General features: G+C 37.3%; 1 protein-coding gene across 1 annotated transcript in view; it reads left to right on the top strand.

Annotated features, from left to right (window-relative positions):
• Positions 1-18,995, top strand: part of PROS1 (protein S) — an 84,622-nt gene that overhangs the window by 35,338 nt on the left and 30,289 nt on the right. The window contains exons 4-9 of the mRNA XM_036349484.1: positions 1,090-1,176; positions 3,679-3,801; positions 3,901-4,032; positions 9,436-9,561; positions 11,680-11,801; positions 13,578-13,693. Coding sequence (XP_036205377.1) covers positions 1,090-1,176; positions 3,679-3,801; positions 3,901-4,032; positions 9,436-9,561; positions 11,680-11,801; positions 13,578-13,693 — 706 coding nt within the window. The remainder of the gene's footprint in view (positions 1-1,089; positions 1,177-3,678; positions 3,802-3,900; positions 4,033-9,435; positions 9,562-11,679; positions 11,802-13,577; positions 13,694-18,995) is intronic.

Below are 18,995 nucleotides of genomic sequence, written 5' to 3'. Positions count from 1 at the left end.
CTAAATATCTGACCCACAAATTCATGACTAAAGTAGAATAGTTATTTTAAGCTACCAATTTTAGGGTTTGTTTCTCAGCAAAAGATAATGAAATCCACCTTTTTAGTAAGCTGATGATTGTCCGCACAGTGAAGTGATATACTGTTGTTTTCGGGGACTATTAAAGAACGTATTGTTGGCACTGAGTGACCCCTAGTTACTTCAAAGACTGTAAGTATTTTATCTCTATTTTTTCAGCTGTTATTTCTGCCAGGTTGCCATATGTAATTTCATAGCGTTATAGTGAGGAACAAAATGAATGCAGTGAACCTGCTTTGCTTTGTACTATTGAGGCATTAGGCAAATACTATTATGTTAATCTCTATGCAACATTGGAACAATTGGAAGTTGTTTACAGCAACCAGAAACACTAATTCTATTGACTTAATTACAGACACTTTCTAAATCAGGCTCTGATCTACAGATTTGAGGAAAACTGTATAGGTCTTTGCTATAGAGATTTTTGTGTCACAATAAATCTCTTTGCAAATCCAAGAACGTTTTCACTTCTGGCTTTTAGGTTCTTTTCCAAAGAGAACTTTCATAAACCTACTAGAGGCCCGGCGCACGAATTCGTGCACCAGTGGGGTCCCTCGGCCTGGCCTGTGCCCTGTCACAATCTGGGACCCCTCAGGGGATGTTGGACTTCTGGTTTCAGCCTGATCCCCACAGGCCAGGCTGAGGGACCCTACTGCACCGGGCCTCTGGTATGCATATAAGATCTTTGGTTAATCTCTTCCCGCCCTCCCTCCTTCCCACTTCCTTCTGAGATTCATCAGTCTGTTCCATGTTTCCATGCCTGTTTATTGAGCGTCTGCCCCCTGGTGGTCATTGCGCATCACAGGTACTGATCGAACGGTCAAATGGTTGCTTAGGCTTTTATATGTATAGATTTTTCATGAACCTGTATGTTTGCAATCTTGCTTTGAATGCTGAATCTGTAAGTCCACAGGAATATAAATAATGTGCCTCTTTGCATAATTTCTACCATGATTTCAGATCATGTGAGCATGCCCACTCTAAAAAGATTACATTTGTTTGTATTTACAGGCTGTCTTGGCTCCTTCCGAGCTGGATTATTCACTGCTGCACGTCAGTCAACTAATACCTACTCTGATCTAAGGAGCTGTGTCAAGGGTAAATACCTCTGCAATCAATTTAAAAACAAAACCAAACAAAAACCTGGGAAAAGTACACCCATGTAAATATGTTTAAAAATTAACAAATGAACCCTTGAAGGTTATGCCCAACAGGGAGGTTGGCTTAAAATGCATTTGAAAGAATGCTTGTCATATGTAAATGCTACTGTTTTATTAAAAATGAATTTTTCACCTAATGTTTATTGAGCTGTCTGCCTTGTTTACTAAGCTTTAGGTCATGGATTTCAGAATTTTATTCCCAACAGCTTTATTTTGTCTATTGTTGCATAATCATGTAATATGACCAAATGTTACAGTTAATAGATCAAAATTGAGCCAAGTTATTTTCCTAACTATTGGCATCAATAACATAAGTGTGGAAAATGTTATGATCCCAAATTATCCTTCTCCCTCTGAAGTTCACATAAAGTCTAGTGATAATCCTGGTACATTGTCTAACTCTGATTTACCAGTTTCCTGAGAGTCATAGTGAAAAAGGTGAAATTGCAAGAAGTTGAAAATGCAAGATTGGAATGTTTGTCCAGTGAATGCTTTACATGGAGCATTGGCAATATCTAGATATTTATCTGAATTTTCTCTAATATAAAGTTAGTTAAACTTACATAAGTATAAAACTATTTGAACACACATATTTAATTCACACTTTATCAGTTTTTTAATTTACCAAAGGACAGGAAAGTAATTTGATAACAATTTCTGATTGGTCTTTCTGTTATTTTAATCCCTAATTTATTACTATTTTAAAAAACAACTTGATGAACTTATGAGGACATTTAAAAACATGTGGTAATTATGTTTCAGCTAGGTTTAAAATGATTTTCTTTGCAAGAAACAGAATTTTCCTCTAGCTAACCTAAGCAGAGGGGGCTGTTTGGGAAGTACGGAAGGAACTCGCTGAGTTGACTAGGAAGGCTGGAGAAGCAGGCATGGAAATGTGTAGGAACCAGGGACCCTGCAGTGTCCCGTGAGGAGAGAGAAACCAGAAATGACTAAAGAAACAAATGGGCATGTCATTAAGATGGTGATAAAGTGCTCTGACATTTTATGAAGAAAATTCCTTCCCCTAAGGATCACAGTACTCTGCTACCTTTTTTTAAATGTCTGAAAACCATTATTTCATGTATTTTGACAGAGTTCTATTTATCTAAGGCGGGAGGATAAATCTGGTCTCTGTTATTCCATTTTAGCCCAAATTGGAAGTCCCCAATTTTTTTTCTATTAATATTGAGAGTAGTTTTATGTGTCCTGTATATCTCATGGAACTGTTTTAATGGTCAAGTATGGTAATATATATGAAAAAATAGCTAAATTGCAGTTATAAAATACTGTATATATTTGCAAATATAAGAGTAGTTTCCTTTTGCAAAATAAAAAGATTGTCTAATGGACTCAATATTTTATGAAAAAGTATTATTTGAAAGAAGGATTTACAATTTTTTGTTTGTTTATTATAGGCTTCATGCACAGGATTTCTTTTTTTAAATTTTTTTCTTTATTGGAAGGAACTCTTACCATTTGCAACGGCATGGATGGAACTGGAGAGCATTATGCTAAGTGAAATAAGCCAGTCAATGAAGGAAAAATACCACATGATCTCACTCATTCATGGATAATAGAGACCATTATAAACTTTTGAACAATAATAGATACAGAGGCAGAGCTGCCTCAAACCGATTGTCAAACTGCAGCAGGAAGGCCGGGGAGGGTTGGGGGGCAGGAGGTAGGGGGGTAAGAGATCAACCAAAGGACTTGTATGCATGCATATAAGCATAACCAATGGACATAAGACACTGGGGGTTAGGGGAGGCTAGGGGACTGTCTAGGGCGGGGGGAAAAAATGGACACATATGTAATACCCTTTGTAATACTTTAAGCAATAAAAAAAAATAATGAAAATAAAAATAAATAAATAATTTTTTTTCTTTATTGATTAAGGTATTGCATATGTGTCCTTATCCTCCCATTGTTCCCCCACCCCCCAGCTCATGCCCTCACCCCCCTGGTGTCTGTGTCCATTGGTTAGGCTTATATGCATGCATATAGGTCCTTATGTTGATCTCTTCCCCTTTACCCCCACCCTCCCCTGCCTTCCCTCTGAGGTTTGACGGTCTGATCGATGCTTCTCTGTGTCTGGATCTGTTTTTGTTCATCAGTTTATGTTGTTCATTATATTCCACAAATGAGTGAGATCATGCGATATTTATCTTTCTCTGACTGGCTTATTTCGCTTAGCATAATCCTCTCCAGTTCCATCCATGCTGTTGCAAATGATAAGAATTCCTTCTTTTTTATCACAGCGTAGTATTCCATTGTGTAAATGATCCACAATTTTTTAATCCATTCAGTTGCTGATGGGCACTTATGCTATTTCCAAATCTTAGTTATGGTAAATTGCATGCCCAGGATTTTTATCAAAAAGTATATCATTTTATTTACTATGGCATGCGGTAAAAATTAACTAGATGTCTATTTCCTTTAGCCATTCCAGACCAATGCAACCCTCTTCCATGCAATGAAGATGGATATCTGAGCTGCAAAGATGGCCAGGCTACATTCACTTGCAAGTGTAAATCAGGTTGGCAAGGAGAGAAGTGTGAATTCGGTATGTGTGATATACCCATTTGGCTTATCTGGATCAACCCCCTGAGGAATTTTCTGAAGGCTTTATCACTTTAATAATAATTTATGTTCTGGTTTTTAGATATAAATGAATGCAAAAATCCCTCAAACATAAATGGAGGTTGCAGTCAGATTTGTGATAATACACCTGGAAGTTACCAATGTTCTTGTAAAAGTGGTTTTATTCTACTTTCAAATAAAAAGGACTGCAAAGGTAAGAGAAAGAAGGTGGAATAAGAAGATATTTACCATGTGAGAGCAAAATTCAGTTAGAGAAATTTCCCTAGGATATTCTTGGAAAACTCTCTGGTTATAAGCTGTTATAATAAACTAGAGGCCCGTTGCAGGAATATTCCTGCAAGAATAGGTCTTCCTGTGGCTGGAGCAAAGCAGAGAAGGGAGCGAAACTCTCTGAGGCGGGCTTCGCTCCCGCTTCAAGCCCCTGCAGCTGGTCTTGCCCTCCCGCTCCAAGCCGCTGCCCCTTATGCTCCCAGCCACAGTGGTTGGGCTTGCCCCCCTGATCCCAGTCGCTGGGGCTGGGCTTGCCCTCCCACTCCCAGCTGCTGCCCCTCAGCTTCCAGCTGCTGCCCCCCCACCCCCCCAGCCGCTGCCCCTTATGCTCCCAGCCACAGTGGTTGGGCTTGCCCCCCTGATCCCAGTCGCTGGGGCTGGGCTTGCCCTCCGGATCCCAGCCGCTGCCCCTCAGCTTCCAGCCGCTGCCCCCCCCCACCCCCCAGCCGCTGCCCCTTATGCTCCCAGCCACAGTGGTTGGGCTGGCCCTCCCGCTCCCAGCCGCTGCCCCTCCCACTCCAAGCCTCTGCCCCTTCCGCCCCCAGCCGCTGCCCCCTGTGCTCCCAGCCACAGTGGGTGGGCTTGCCCTCCCACTCCCAGCCGCTGCCCCTTCCTCTCCAAGCCGCTGCCCCTCCCGCTCCAGGTCGCTGCCCCTCCCGCTCACAGCGGCTGCAGCTCCGTTTCTGTCCTCGCAGCCACTTGGCCTCCATGTTGTCGTCAGTCACTCGCCCCTGGTATATGCAAATTAACCGCCATCTTTTAGCTTCTATAATTGAAACATTGTATCTTTTGGAGCTGTTGCTTCAGGAGCTCAGAGGCTGTCAGCGGCAGGTGGGGAACCTGGCTTCCTTCGTCACTGGAGCAAGCAAGCCTCCTGTTGGCGTTAGTTGCCTGGCTGCCGGCGCCATCTTGGCTGGCAGTTAATTTGCATATCACCCTGATTAGCCAATGGGAAGGGTAGCGGAGGTATGGCTAATTACCATGTTTCTCTTTTATTAGATAGGATATACATTACTATGCACTTTGAAGCCTTTCAATATTATGGGACTGCCTTTTAATTTTTTATAGGACATTTATTGTTTTCTTTTTGTATTTAATTTTTATAGAGTATTTTTTATTGCATATGTATGTGTGCATACACGTGATCACATTTTAAAAATAATTTCATTATGCCCTGGTCAGGTGGTTCAGTTGGTTGGAGCATTGTCCTGTACATCAAAAGATTTCGGGTTCGACCCCCTATCAGGGTGTGTACGGGAAGCAACTGTTCCTTGTTTCTCTCTCTTGCATTGATGTCTCTCTCTCTCTCTCTCTCTCTCTCTCTCAAAATAAAACATATCTTTAGATGAGGATAAAAAAAAAGAAAAAATAATTTTGTTATGTGGTGATAAAGTGAAGTTTCAGTGCAAGTCCTTGCATACTACAGTGCTTGCAAAATTGTTGTTTATACTTTCTATGACAGACACTATAATATTATTTCCTTTATTCCAATGAGATAAACAACTATACGAAAAAATCCAACACAATGCTTAGTAACATTTTTTGTTGTATTTTGTTTCCTTGTCAGAAATATCTCTTTAATTTCCAATATAAACCCTTCATCTTACACCTGATTTCCTGTTGGAAATTTGGGGAAAATGAAGCACAGACTTTCTTTCTTTATACTACATCTAAGAGCACATCATTTGCCATTAGTCTTGTTTTTTTTTTGTTTTTTTTTTAAATCTCAGACTTTAGTGATTCCTGTCAATTTAGCTTTATAACAGTCATTTTGCTATAGTATATTTCTTTTTTTCTTTATGCTTCTCTGTTCCCCGAGTTTTGACTTTTTTATCTCTGCATGTCTTTTCTATTGGACTACTTTAACAGCTGTAACTAAATCTTCAAGTGTAATTGGTAGGTATGTGGATGACTAAAAAGGGAAATTTCCAGCCTGAAGTTCAATTTTGCCTTAAGAAGCTAGAAGTTTTTCTTTCCCTCCCTCCCTCCCTCCCTTCCTTCTTTCCTTCCTTCCTTCCTTCCTTCCTTCCTTCCTTCCTTCCTTCCTTCCTTCCTTCCTTCCTTCCTTCCTTCCTTCCTTCCTTCCTTCCTTCCTTCCTCCTCCTTCCCTCTCTCTCTTTCTCTACTACTCCTCTATCTCCTCCATCTCTTTTTGCTGCAAGGTGAAAAAAGAATAGTAAATTAAAATGTAAAGTTTTCTCCATTCATATCTGCTTTGGTAAATATACCAAATTGAATTCATAGTCAAGGAAAGGTCTGCCCCTAATGCACTGTAGTGTTTGGTGGGGTATAGTTTACTATAATATTATTTAAAGTGCAGTTCAATGACTAAAGTGAAGTGTACGAACTAACAATTTCTTCTAAACATATACCTAATTTGTAACCATATATCTTTCTTATTTGCCTATATGAAAGTCTGTTTGAGGTTTAAACATTTAGAATACCAATATCATTAGAACATCAGTTATAGAAAACCATCATAATGCAAGATACCATATGCATGCCATAAACAAATAGTACCCATTCATACTCTACATTAAAAAACTTAAATAGTCTGTTCTTCTAAAGAATTTGTGACATATTTTTAATTGAAAGTTATTTAATCCTTTTACACTGAAGTTATACATGTGCATGTAAATTATCAAAAAAAAGTACTCATAAATAAGAAGGTCCCGATTGACCAGAACATATGGTCTTGTGTACTTCATTTGCATAGCTTTTTATCCATGACATCTAATTAATAGAGTACAGAACTCTGAGAAGAATGTGTATACAACTATTACAATAAGGCCTTTGTCAACATGTGGATATGCTTGGATCAAGTTGCCAGGAAATGTCTAAAAAATTCAAGAATAGAACTTTTCATCAGTCATTAGATGTCAGTGTAGAGTCATAAAATCAATGAGCTGTAACCTGAACTCATATGATTTAAATAATTCCTTGCAATTTTTCTCAGACCAAATAATTTAGGCATATGTTTTCACTTTCTTTTAAAAATATTAAATATTTTATTTTGAAGTAATATAGATTCACATGCTATTGTAAGAAATAATAAAAAGAGATCCCATGAACCCTTTGCCCAGTTTCCCCTAATTGTAACATTTTACAAAACTGTAGTACATTATCACACCCAAGATACTGACACTTATGGAGTCAAGATACGGGGAAATTCCCTTACCACAGGGATTGATTCTATTATATTTGTGCATGTCATTTTATTTTTATTTCTTTAATATATATATTTTATTGATTTTTTACAGAGAGGAAGGGAGAAGGATAGAGAGTTAGAAACATAGATGAGAGAATAACATCGATCAGCTGCCTCCTGCACACCCCCCACTGGGGATGTGCCTGCAACCAAGGTACATGCCCTTGACTGGAATCAAACCTGGGACCCTTCAGTCCACAGGCCGATGCTCTATCCACTGAGCCAAACCGGTTAGGGCTATTTTTATTTTTTTTATCCTCACCCTAGAAGTGAGGATATTTTTTCTGATTTTTAGAGAGAGTGGAAGGGGTGGGGGAGGGAGAGAGAGAGAGAGAGAAGAGAGAGAGAAGAGAGAAACATTGGTTGCCTGCCATGTGTGCCCTAATGTGGGTGGGAGGAAAGGGGGGTGGGAACCAGACCTGCAACCCAGGTGCATGCCCTTGACCAGGAATCTACCTGCGACCCGCTGGTGCACAGGCCCATGATCCAACCACTGAGCAATGCTGACCAGTGTGCATGTCTTTTAAAACAGAATAATGTCTGAAATGTTGGTTATTAGTCTGTGGAAAAGTTAAAATCCCAGCTTTTAAAAGAAATACATATTTTTTTATTTATTTCAGAAAGAAAGGGAGAGGGGGAGAGAGAGATAGAAACATCAATGGTGAGAGAGAATCATTGATCATCTGCCTCCTGCATGCCCCCCACTGGGGATCGAGCCACAACCCAGGCATGTGCCCTTAATCGGAATTGAACCTGGGACCCTTCAGTCCACAGGCCAAATGCTTTATCCACTGATCCAAACCAGCTAGGGCAACTCCCAACTTTTTAAAGTAGAAAGTATATTTTTCATTCTAAACTTGCTTTCAGAGAGTACAAATGAGAAAAGTTCACTTCTAATTAGATCTCCATTGAATTATTTCTATCACTTTTTTCTTTCTTTTTTTTTTTTAAATATATTTTATTGATTTTTTTACAGAGAGGAAGGGAGAGGGATAGAGAGTTAGAAACATCGATGAGAGAGAAACATCGATCAACTGCCTCCCACACACCCCCTACTGGGGATATGCCCGCAACGAAGGTACATGCCCTTGACCGGAATCGAACCTGGGACCCTTCAGTCCGCAGGCCAATGCTCTATCCACTGAGCCAAACCGGTTAGGGCCACTTTTTTTTCTTTGTTTTTATAGGTTCTTATCTAGTAGCTAATTGCAATCAATACTTTGTCTCCTACTCTACTATGTAATGTAATAAACACATCTGAAATTTCAGGAATATTAATTTAGCATTAAAATTTGTATTGGATTAACTGCAGCTTTATAAATACTTTGAGACCTTATTCAATTTCACTTTAAATTCGAGTCACTCTTGAATATTTTAGGTAACAATAATGGTATGCAGTTTAGCTATTGTTTTTCCAAAGGAAAAACATAAGACTGATGAGCCATCTCATATTTGTTTTTTATATTTGTGATAATGCAGATTGTATATACTTTTTTTTTGTATATACTTTTAAGACCATATTTCAGAAACATGTATTTAGAAATACATATGAATAATATGGTGGCTCTGGCTGGTGTGGTTCAGTTGGTTGGGTTCCATCCCATTCAATGAAAGGTTGCTTGTTTGATTCCTGGTCAGGGCACATGCCTGGGTTGCAGTCTCAATCCCCAGAAGGGGCCTGCAGGAGGCAGCCGATGTTTCGCTCTCACATTGATGTTTCTCTCTTCATCTCCTTCTCCCTCTCTAAAAATCAATTATATATATATATATATATATATATATATATATATATATATATATATTAAAAGAAATGTTTATGGTAAATCCTTTGTCCCATTTATTTTCATACTGTAGACTGGTAGATAAGACAATAACTAAAGCCCTGTCTTTCATTTACATAACTACACATTGCAAACATAAATCAAATTCTCTGCGCTTGCATGAAGATATAATATTTAGTGAACTAAAATATGATGATAGATTTAATATTTTGTTATTCTCAGGCCACTCTGTTATCTTATTTTATATATTAAACCAGATCCAGGAAACACAGATCAAGGGTTTTTTGCTAGCTTGGTATGGGAAAAATGTCTTTTAATATATTGGTTTCATTTATAGATGTGGATGAATGCTCTGTGAAGCCAGGCATTTGTGGCACAGCTGTGTGCAAGAACACCCCAGGAGACTTTGAATGTGAATGTGCTGAAGGTTACAGATACAATCCCACATCAAAGTCTTGTGAAGGTAGAGTTGTGGTCATGTCATTGTTGATGGTGGAGAGGGTGGGTTTGAACCCTGATTTGGTATTAGAAGCATTGGTTCTGTTTGACATCAACAATCAGATTTTCTAAGATGGTCAAATCCATCTTAGTTTGTTCAATTGAATAATCATTGGCTTCCTTCCAAAGTAAAAATATGCAAGACACATGGTCTTTAGTTTTAGTGTTAGTACTCCAGTGGGCCCTCTAAGCTAAATATGGATTAGAGACCTCCCAATGTATGATAAAAGCAAAATAAACATATTCTCACATCACTTAAATAATATTCAAAGATAAAAAGAGTTTCAAGCTGTAAGGAATAACACACACATACAAAAAAAAAAAAAGACAAGTTTAAAAATCACGTGGGAGTTACTTACAACAGGGGTGGTTAAAAACCTTCAGTTCTATACCAAGCTTATCAATGATTTTTTGTGTGTAAGTTTTATTTATTATAAAATAAGAAATGACAAAGTTCTATTATAAGTAAAAGCATATGAAAGAAAAAAAATAATCATAACCAAATGATAGCTAAGTTCTAGAAATGAGAGAGTACTGATTAGTAGTGTCAGTGCCTATGCATTAGGAAGAGCCCTTGGACTTGTTGCTGCTTCATTTGGCCACAGCAGTGCTTGGACGTCATAGTGGATTATTATTTTTTTATTTTTTATCATGGATATATACAAATTATCTCACATCCTCCTTTAAATTTTTTGAAGTTTCAAAATGAATTTAATACCATGACTAAAACTAATGAAATGAATAGCAGTTTTGACAAAATATATTTGAGATACAAAGTGGTCATTTAACCTTTTTTAAGTGTACAATTCAGTGGCATTAATTACATTTTATATAGATATGCAGCCATTGCCATTGTCTGTTCTAAAACAACTTCACCACCCCAAAGAGAACTCTGTAACCCTCCTCCAATCCCTGAACCTCTAATCTACTTTCTCTTTCTACAAATATCCCTAATCAATAATAATTTTAGAATAGGGTTTTTTCCAGCTACATATACTTCTCTTGAGATTTTGAGGCCTTATCTCTTCGTGCATGCACCAAAAATACCTGCTCGTTCCGACACACATATGTCATTTCTACTCTCTCACCACTCCAGATAGAAATTACTGTAGTAAACCATAACCATTTGTAGATGGTAATTAGCTCACTTCATCATCTATATTGTAGCTTTATTCCATGAATAACAATTAAAAAACAAAATAACAGATTTATATGACATACAGTATTTTATTACTTTAATCATATAACATTTTAAGGGCATTGAGGGATCACTAATATGGGGGTTTTGTTTTAAACCGTTGTGTGCTATAATAGCATTTATGAATTTGGGAATTTGCCGGGGTCAAGATATCATTGGTTCATTCATCGAAAAGGTCAGGATCTTAGTAGCTCTGGATCTTAGTAGTGGGCTTTAGCTAAAGAATATTTTTACAACTTTTCAAGAATGACTTTCTCAAAATATGAAGTGGGGACAGGGATCATTATACAAGATTTCGCAATATGGGAGGTAATATAGCACAGTGAGTTTTTAATAAAAATAAGAATACAGGTATGCCCTTTAATTTAATGCCTCTATTAATCATTGCATCATGTAGAGTCAAATGTTTTTGATATTATCATTTAGTTCTCAATTACATTGACCTTCAATTAAAAGGGATCTTTTCATCCCTATCTTTCCATCCTCCCCTTCCTTCTCCTCCCCTCTACTCTCCCCTCTTTTTCTTCAAAGCAAAGAATAGGAAAGGTAGTCTCAATGGAATTATATAATCAGAAATGCCAACTGACTTGAGACTCTTGGTCTTTTTGCCTTCAAATTCAAAACCAGGAAATTAGTATACTTGTTATATTTTTGTTAAGTATTAATTAATAAAATTAAATATTAAATTTGTTATTTCCAGTGTGTAAATAAAAAGAAATTAAACTTGTGACTCATTTAAATTTTCATGCCAAGTGTTTAAATGTAATTTGATGTCAGAAATTTCTTTCATTATTGTCACTGATATCGCAGATTAAAATCAGAATACTTCTTCTGTTGGGTTGAGCATTTAGAAGATATTAAGATTTATGTTCTCTTTTTCTCTAGATGTGGATGAATGCTCTGAGAACATGTGTGCTCAACTTTGTATCAATTACCCTGGAGGTTATTCTTGTTACTGTGATGGGAAGAAAGGATTCAAACTTGCCCAAGATCAGAAGAGTTGTGAGGTAACATTTTGCAATGCTAAACTTACTATCTCTTTTCTAAAATAAGAGACCCAGGTACTTATTTCCACAGAGCTGAGATAAGTCAGGAAAATACAGATGTTCTACAATAATTTCTGTAGTTCCATCTAGGCTCTGAGTCACAATCTATTTACTAATTATGGATGTGTAAAGTTGTAAACAATTGGGAATAATTAGTGGCCGGGTAAAAATAAAAGCTGCAGGGTCACAGTTCAGAGAGTACAGCATGTACATTTACAAAATACAAAATATATGCTTATTTAAGGAACTTAAGGAAAGCTGAGGTTTATACTGGTCTTTGTGAGAAAAAGAATCTTCCATAGAAACTTCAATGAAAACATTTCTCAGTGTCCACTTTTCTTTATTTACCATTCTGACAACTTTGATCAAGCCTTAGGCATGTTAGTACTTTCAAGAGTTGTCATAAAATCTTGGGTGGAAACATTGTCAGACTAGAAGAGTTAGTGGGACTTACATATATAAAAATTCAGAGAGTTTGATTTTGTTAATCTGTATCTCTTAAATTTGCTTTTAGTTACTCAGATTTAACACATAATTGACTCAGAAATTGAATGTTGGGGGTAGATTCTAGTTTTTCCTTTATTGAAATGAATAGATCAATCTCTGAAGCTATTTTTTTTAAAAATAAGGATCATGTGTTAATGATCCTTAGTCCAATTATTGTATCTCCTTTACTTTTTTTCAAGTAAAAGTGAAATTTATATGATTCTGACGCAAACAGTAAAGATACAAAAATCCTTAATAATGATTTAATCATATGTACACACATACCTCTTTATCATCAAGACAAAGCTTAAGTACCCCAAAAATGTAACATTCAATATTATTCTACCTACTTGATAAAGGAAGATAAGGTAAGATAGTTGCCTATGTACTGACTTTAATAGTACAGTACTTAATTGAAATGCCATGCTGTGTGAATGTCTATTTTGTAACTTAGTCTCTTATGATTTAAGTACTTGTTGTAGTTAGACATCACCATCTGCCTCAGAATAGATTTATTAAAGTTCTAAGAGGAAATTAAATGTTATTTCTGGACCTAGATTTAATACAGTGCTATGTACATAATTCCTTCCAAAATAGCCATTTATAAGACTTTCCATTTTAATGTTTATTTTTATTTTTAGGAAAAAAAGTACTTAATTTCATATTTAATGATTCTAAATCACTGTTTTTGTAGCTTCCTTGAAGACTATGATGATATCTCATTTCTATTTATTCCATCCAGGTTTTCCAGTATTCCCTTTGCTACCTAGATAGCACAGTTTTTGCACAGAAATTTTTTGCTTAATAATGAATGAGTGAATAAATGAGGTCCTATTTATTGGTACATTAATTTTCCCACCTACTTCTGACTTCAAATAAAAATTATTTTCAGACATAATTCATGGAAGGTCTGATACCTGTATCAGTTAAATAAGGGATCACTTGTTACTAGAGGAAAAAGTTTGTGTTTTTGGACTGCGATTTATAAAGGAAATATTAAAGACAAAAATATAAAGCCATGCACATTGAACAAAATTTTAAAAAACACGTAGTTTTGGGGGTTCCACTGCTAGACTAGACAAGGAAGTAAAGGTTATTGCTTTATTATTACCAGGGTGTCTTTAATTCATTTTAGTGTATCATGGAGGATACATTTGACAAGAACACTAGGAATCAGAGAAAGGATGCATAATCTGACAAAAAACAAGCAGTTAACTATAGTTTTTGTTTGTTTTCTTTTCTTTTCTCCAGGCTGTCCCAGTGTGCCTTTCCTTGAACCTTGAGAAAAATTATGAACTCCTTTACTTGGCAGAGCAGTTCGTAGGGGTTGTTTTATATCTAAAATTTCGCTTACCGGATTTTATCAGGTAAGGTACCACTGTCAATGATAATTTCTAGCAGTAGTCAGGTTAGAACAGAAGAAGGAGGGGACTACAAAAGTTTGAAATGTATGAAATTGCATTATAAATCAGATGATTTAGGTATATTATCATTCAGATGACTTGGGGAACCATAAAGCTAATTTGCTCCTTCACACATGTAATTTTCTTTCTTTCTTTCTTTTTTTTTTTATTGCTTACAGTATTACAAAGGGTATTACATATGTGTCCCTTTTATTCCCCCCGCCCTTGACAATCCCCTGGCTTCCCCTACCCCCCAGTGTCTTATGTCCATTGGTTATGCTTATATGCATGCATACAAGTCCTTTGGTTGATCTCTTACCCCCCTACCTCCTGCCCCCCAACCCTCCCCGGACTTCCCGCTGCAGTTTGACAATCTGTTTGAGGCTGCTCTGCCTCTGTATCTATTATTGTTCAAAAGTTTATAATGGTCTCTATTATCCATGAATGAGTGAGATCATGTGGTATTTTTCCTTCATTGACTGGCTTATTTCACTTAGCATAATGCTCTCCAGTTCCATCCATGCCGTTGCAAATGGTAAGAGTTCCTTCTTTTTTATAGCAGCATAGTATTCCATAGTGTAGATGTACCAGAGGTTTCTAATCCATTCATCTACTGATGGGCACTTAGGCTGTTTCCAGATCTTAGCTATGGTGAATTGTGCTGCTATGAACATATGGGTGCATATATCCTTTCTGATTGGTGTTTCTGGTTTCCTGGGATATATTCCTAGAAGTGGGATCACAGGGTCAAATGGGAGTTCCATTTGCAGTTTTTTAAGGAAACTCCATACTGTCTTCCATAGTGGCTGCACCAGTCTGCATTCCCACCAGCAGTGCACAAGTGTTCCTTTTTCTCCACATCCTCTCCAGCACTTGTCGTTTGTTGATTTGTTGATGATAGCCAATCTGACAGGTGTGAGATGGTACCTCATTGTTGTTTTGATTTGCATCTCTCGGATGATTAGTGACTTTGAGCATGTTTTCATATGTCTGTTGGCTTTCTAAATGTCCTCTTTTGAAAGGTGTCTATTTAGGTCCTTTGCCCATTTTTTGATTGGATTGTTTATCTTCCTTTTGTTAAGTTGTATGAGTTCCCTATAAATTTTGGAGATTAGGCCCTTATCAGATATGACATTGGCAACACACATGTAATTTTCATGCTAGAACCAATTTGGATCATTCTAGGCTGGCCTTCCTAGTGATCCTTCAGTCTTCCTTATTTATTTATTTATTTATTTATTTATTTATTTATTTATACCTATACATATGTATTTATTCTTTGACAAACATTGAAGTCATCCTGTACATGTAGTTTTGTAATCTGCTTTTTTCCAAATACCAGTTCACTATAAGCATTCTTCCCAATATAAATATTTCTACAGAATAATTTTAAAAAAATCTTTATTGTTGAGAGTATTACAGATGTCCCTCTTTTTCCCCCCATTGTCCCCTTCCACCTAGTTCCTGCCCCACCCCAGGCCTTTGCCACCCTATTGTCAGTGACTATAGGTAATGCATATATGCAGATAAGATCTTTGCTTAATATCTTCCCAATCCCTCACCCCTTTCCCTCTGAGAATCTTCAGTCTATTCCATTCCCATGACTCTGATTTTATTTTATTCACCAGTTTATTTTGTTCATTAGATTCCTTGTTCTTTTATTTTGATTTTTAGATTTAATTGCCGATATATATGTTTTTATTGTCATTTTATTGTTATACTAGAGGCCTGATGCATGAAATTCGTGCAAGAGTAGGCCTTCCTTCCCCCAGCTGCAAGCACCCGCTTCCCTCTGGCACCCATGACCTGGGCTTCCCTCTGGCACCTGGGACCCAAGCTTCCCTCTGGCCGCCAGCAGGCACCCAGAACCCAGGCTTCCCTCTGGCCGCCAGCAGGCACCCAGGACCTGGGCTTCCCTTGCAGCCCCAGCTTTGTCTGGAAGGTTGTCCGGAAGGACATCCAGTCTAATTAGCATATTATGCTTTTATTATATAGGATTTTTTTTCTTTATTGATTAAGGTATTACATATGCGTCCTTACTCCCCCATTGCCCCCCAACCCCTGCACTCATGCCCTCACCCTCCTGGTGTCTGTGTGGATTTTTTATCTTTTTCTTCTCTTCTTCTTAAAGAATACCCTTCAACATTTCATGTATTACTGTTTTGGTGGTGATGAACTCCTTTAGCTTTTTGTCTGTGAGGCTCTTTATCTCAACTTCAATTCTAAATGATAGCTTTGCTGGGTAGAGTGATCTTGCTTGTAGGTCCCTGCTATTCATCACTTTGAATATTTCTTGCCACTCCCTTCTGGCCTGCAAAGTTTCTGTTGAGAAATCAGCTGACAGTTCTATGGGCACTCCCTTGCAGGTAACTAACTGCTTTTTTTCTTGTTACTTTTAAGCCTCTCTCTTTGTCTTTAGGCCTTGGTATTTTAATTATGATGTGTCTTGATGTGGGCCTCTTTGGGTTCCTCTTATTTGGGGTTCTCTGTGCTTACTGGACTTGTAAGTTTATTTCTTTTACCAGGTAGGGGAAGTTTTGTCATTATTTTTTCAAATAGGTTTTCAATATCTTGCTCTCTTCTCATTCTGGCACCCCCATAATTTGAATCTTGGTACACTTGCAGTTGTCCCAGAGGCTCCTTACACTCTCTTCATATTTTTGGATTCTTTTTTCTTTTTGCTCTTCTGATTGGGTGTTTTTGCTCTCTCATATTTCAAATCGTTGATTTGATTCTCAGAATCCTTTACTCTACTATTGAATCCCTGTCAATTATTCTTTATTTCAGTTAGTAATTTCTGAATGGTCCTTTTCCATGTTTTTGGCTTCTCACTAAGATCCTTGAAAGTCTCACTAAGTCCCTTGAAGGTCTCATGAAAATCCTTGAGTAACCTTATAACCATGGTTTTGAACTCTGTATCTAGTAGTTTGCTTTCTTCCATTTGTGACATGTTTCTTTGTCTCCACGTTTTGGCTATTTCCCTGTGTTTGTTTGTATGTGTTGTGTAGAACTGCTATTTCTCCTGGAGTTGGTAGAGTGGCTTTGTGTAGTAGGTGTCCTATAGGGCCCAGTGGCTCAGCCTTCCCAGTCACCTGAGGTAAGCCCTCTAGTTGCACCCCTTTGTGTACTGTGTGCACAGTCTTGTTGTAGTTGAGACTTGATTGCTATTGGCATCACTGGGAGAAACTGACCTCCAGGCCAATTGGCTATGAGAACCAGCTGCAACTACAGCAGAAGAGCTGCTGTAGGAAACACCCCTATAGAGCAGGACTTGCTTCTGTGGGGCTTTGGTGCAAATTGAGTCGGCCCCTTGAGTGTGTTGCTTGTGGATGTGTAGAGTTGTAATCTGGTATGGTCTGAAGCTGTCCACTGGGTGTATTGTCTCTTGGGTCTCTAGGAAGGTGCATTGTCAGCAGAGAGATCTTCAGATTCCTCCTATTTGTATCAGGTTTGGAAGTGCCCAGGTGAGGCCCAGCTATGAAGCAAGGCAGGCTGGTGCTGGTGCTGGGTCTTAGAGTCATACACTCTTTGAAAGAATGAAATTGGAGGTTTGTTGGAATAAAGTAAAGAAAACATGTTTAGACTGGCTATAGAGTCCAAATTTTAACATTTTAATTAAATAAGCAAGGTGACCTAGAATTTAATTCATTATATATGAGTGATTATTCATTAACTATAAATTCATAGAAATCTTTGCATTAAGAATCATTGAAATTTATTCTAAGATTCCCTGATGTAATTGTGCTCCTTCAACACTCATTTTCCACTATGACCTGGTTTTCCCCTTTAATATCTCAGAGCAAATAGTATTGTCTGATGAGATAGACTGGAGACAGTATTCCTTGCTATGCAAATAATGAGAATGACAGAGAAAAAAATAATGTTTGCATACTTTCAGGCATGTTCAGGGGTATTGCTTTCTCAGAGACAATTCATAATAGCTTGGGCTCAAACAGTGGATCAAATTGGACAAATAATAATTTTTCCTGGTATTATTTAGTTAATTAGTTACTTAGTTTAGCTTTTTATTGAGATATAATATATACAGAAATGGACATGTCTGAAATGTGCAGCTTGATGAATCTTTTATGAACCTCACCTGTGTAACCAACATGAAGAACAAGCTAGCTCTTTATTACTTTATTTTTTTTTTTTGCAAATCCCTTCTGTTGTTTCCTGTAATCAGATACTCTACCCAAAAGTACAGATTCACTATTTTTTTACTCTTTAATACTTCTGACAAAGAATGAATTGTTCCCCAATGTGATGAATCAGCATATTGATGTATTTCAGAAAGAAAACATACAGAACAGGACTCAGAATTACCGGTTTAGCATGATTTTACAAAGAGACAGAAATTATCTCCATAATAGGATCAAGTTATGGAAAATTCTGAGCATACACAGATTAAGGTTTTGGCAAGATAACACATGCTTTACATCAGCAAGATGTGATGAGTATGAAAAAGAATGGAAGCACTTATTCTAAGCAAAATTCTTTTTCTTATAAAATAATTTGGGTTCAGTGAATTTCTACTACATTGCTATCCATTCAACACACTTTACTTCACATTTACATCTTTAGAATATTTCCTATCACCTTTTCTTTGTTCCATTTGAGGTAGATCTGTTTCCCATTGCAAATGGTGCCTGTGTTGTTATTACTGCTATATGTGGGGATAAGGTGTGTATTCCTTACTTTATTTAGCAATTATTTGAAATCCTAACTTTTTAAGTTAAATTATCTTTATTTTAACTAATCATTATACCAGTACTTTTCTATTCCCTTTTGTCTTTTTTCAGTCATTTTGATTTGCTGGTCCCTTGGAAACTTTATTGCTGATTCTCATTAGAAAGTGTCCTATGGGCACTGAATCAGCATGTGTTATTTAAAAATATAGCATGCTTAAGATTTTTCCTCCCTTGTGGTAGCTACATATATGTCCAGAGTCTTTAATAGGCATTGCCAGAGCTCTGATACCCCAGAACACATGGCTAGACTTTATCTGTTTCTTTGAAGGTAAAATTGATATATGACATAATATGTCTCAGGCATACAACATTATCTGTAATAATAAAAGCGTAATATGCTAATTAGACTGGACATCCTTCCAGACGACCTTCTGGACAAAGCCAAGGCTGCGAGGGAAGCCTGGGTCCTGGGTGCCAGAGGGAAGCTGGTGCCGGCAGCCAGGGGAAGGAAAGCCTACTCTTGCACAAATTTCGTGCATCGGGCCTCTAGTAATTTGATATTTGTATATATTACA

This window comes from Myotis myotis, unplaced genomic scaffold (assembly GCF_014108235.1).
Source record: "Myotis myotis isolate mMyoMyo1 unplaced genomic scaffold, mMyoMyo1.p scaffold_m19_p_2, whole genome shotgun sequence".
Classification (NCBI taxonomy): Eukaryota; Metazoa; Chordata; class Mammalia; order Chiroptera; family Vespertilionidae; genus Myotis; species Myotis myotis.
Note: the sequence above shows the minus strand (reverse complement) of the source record. Positions and strands in the feature narration are given on the sequence as shown.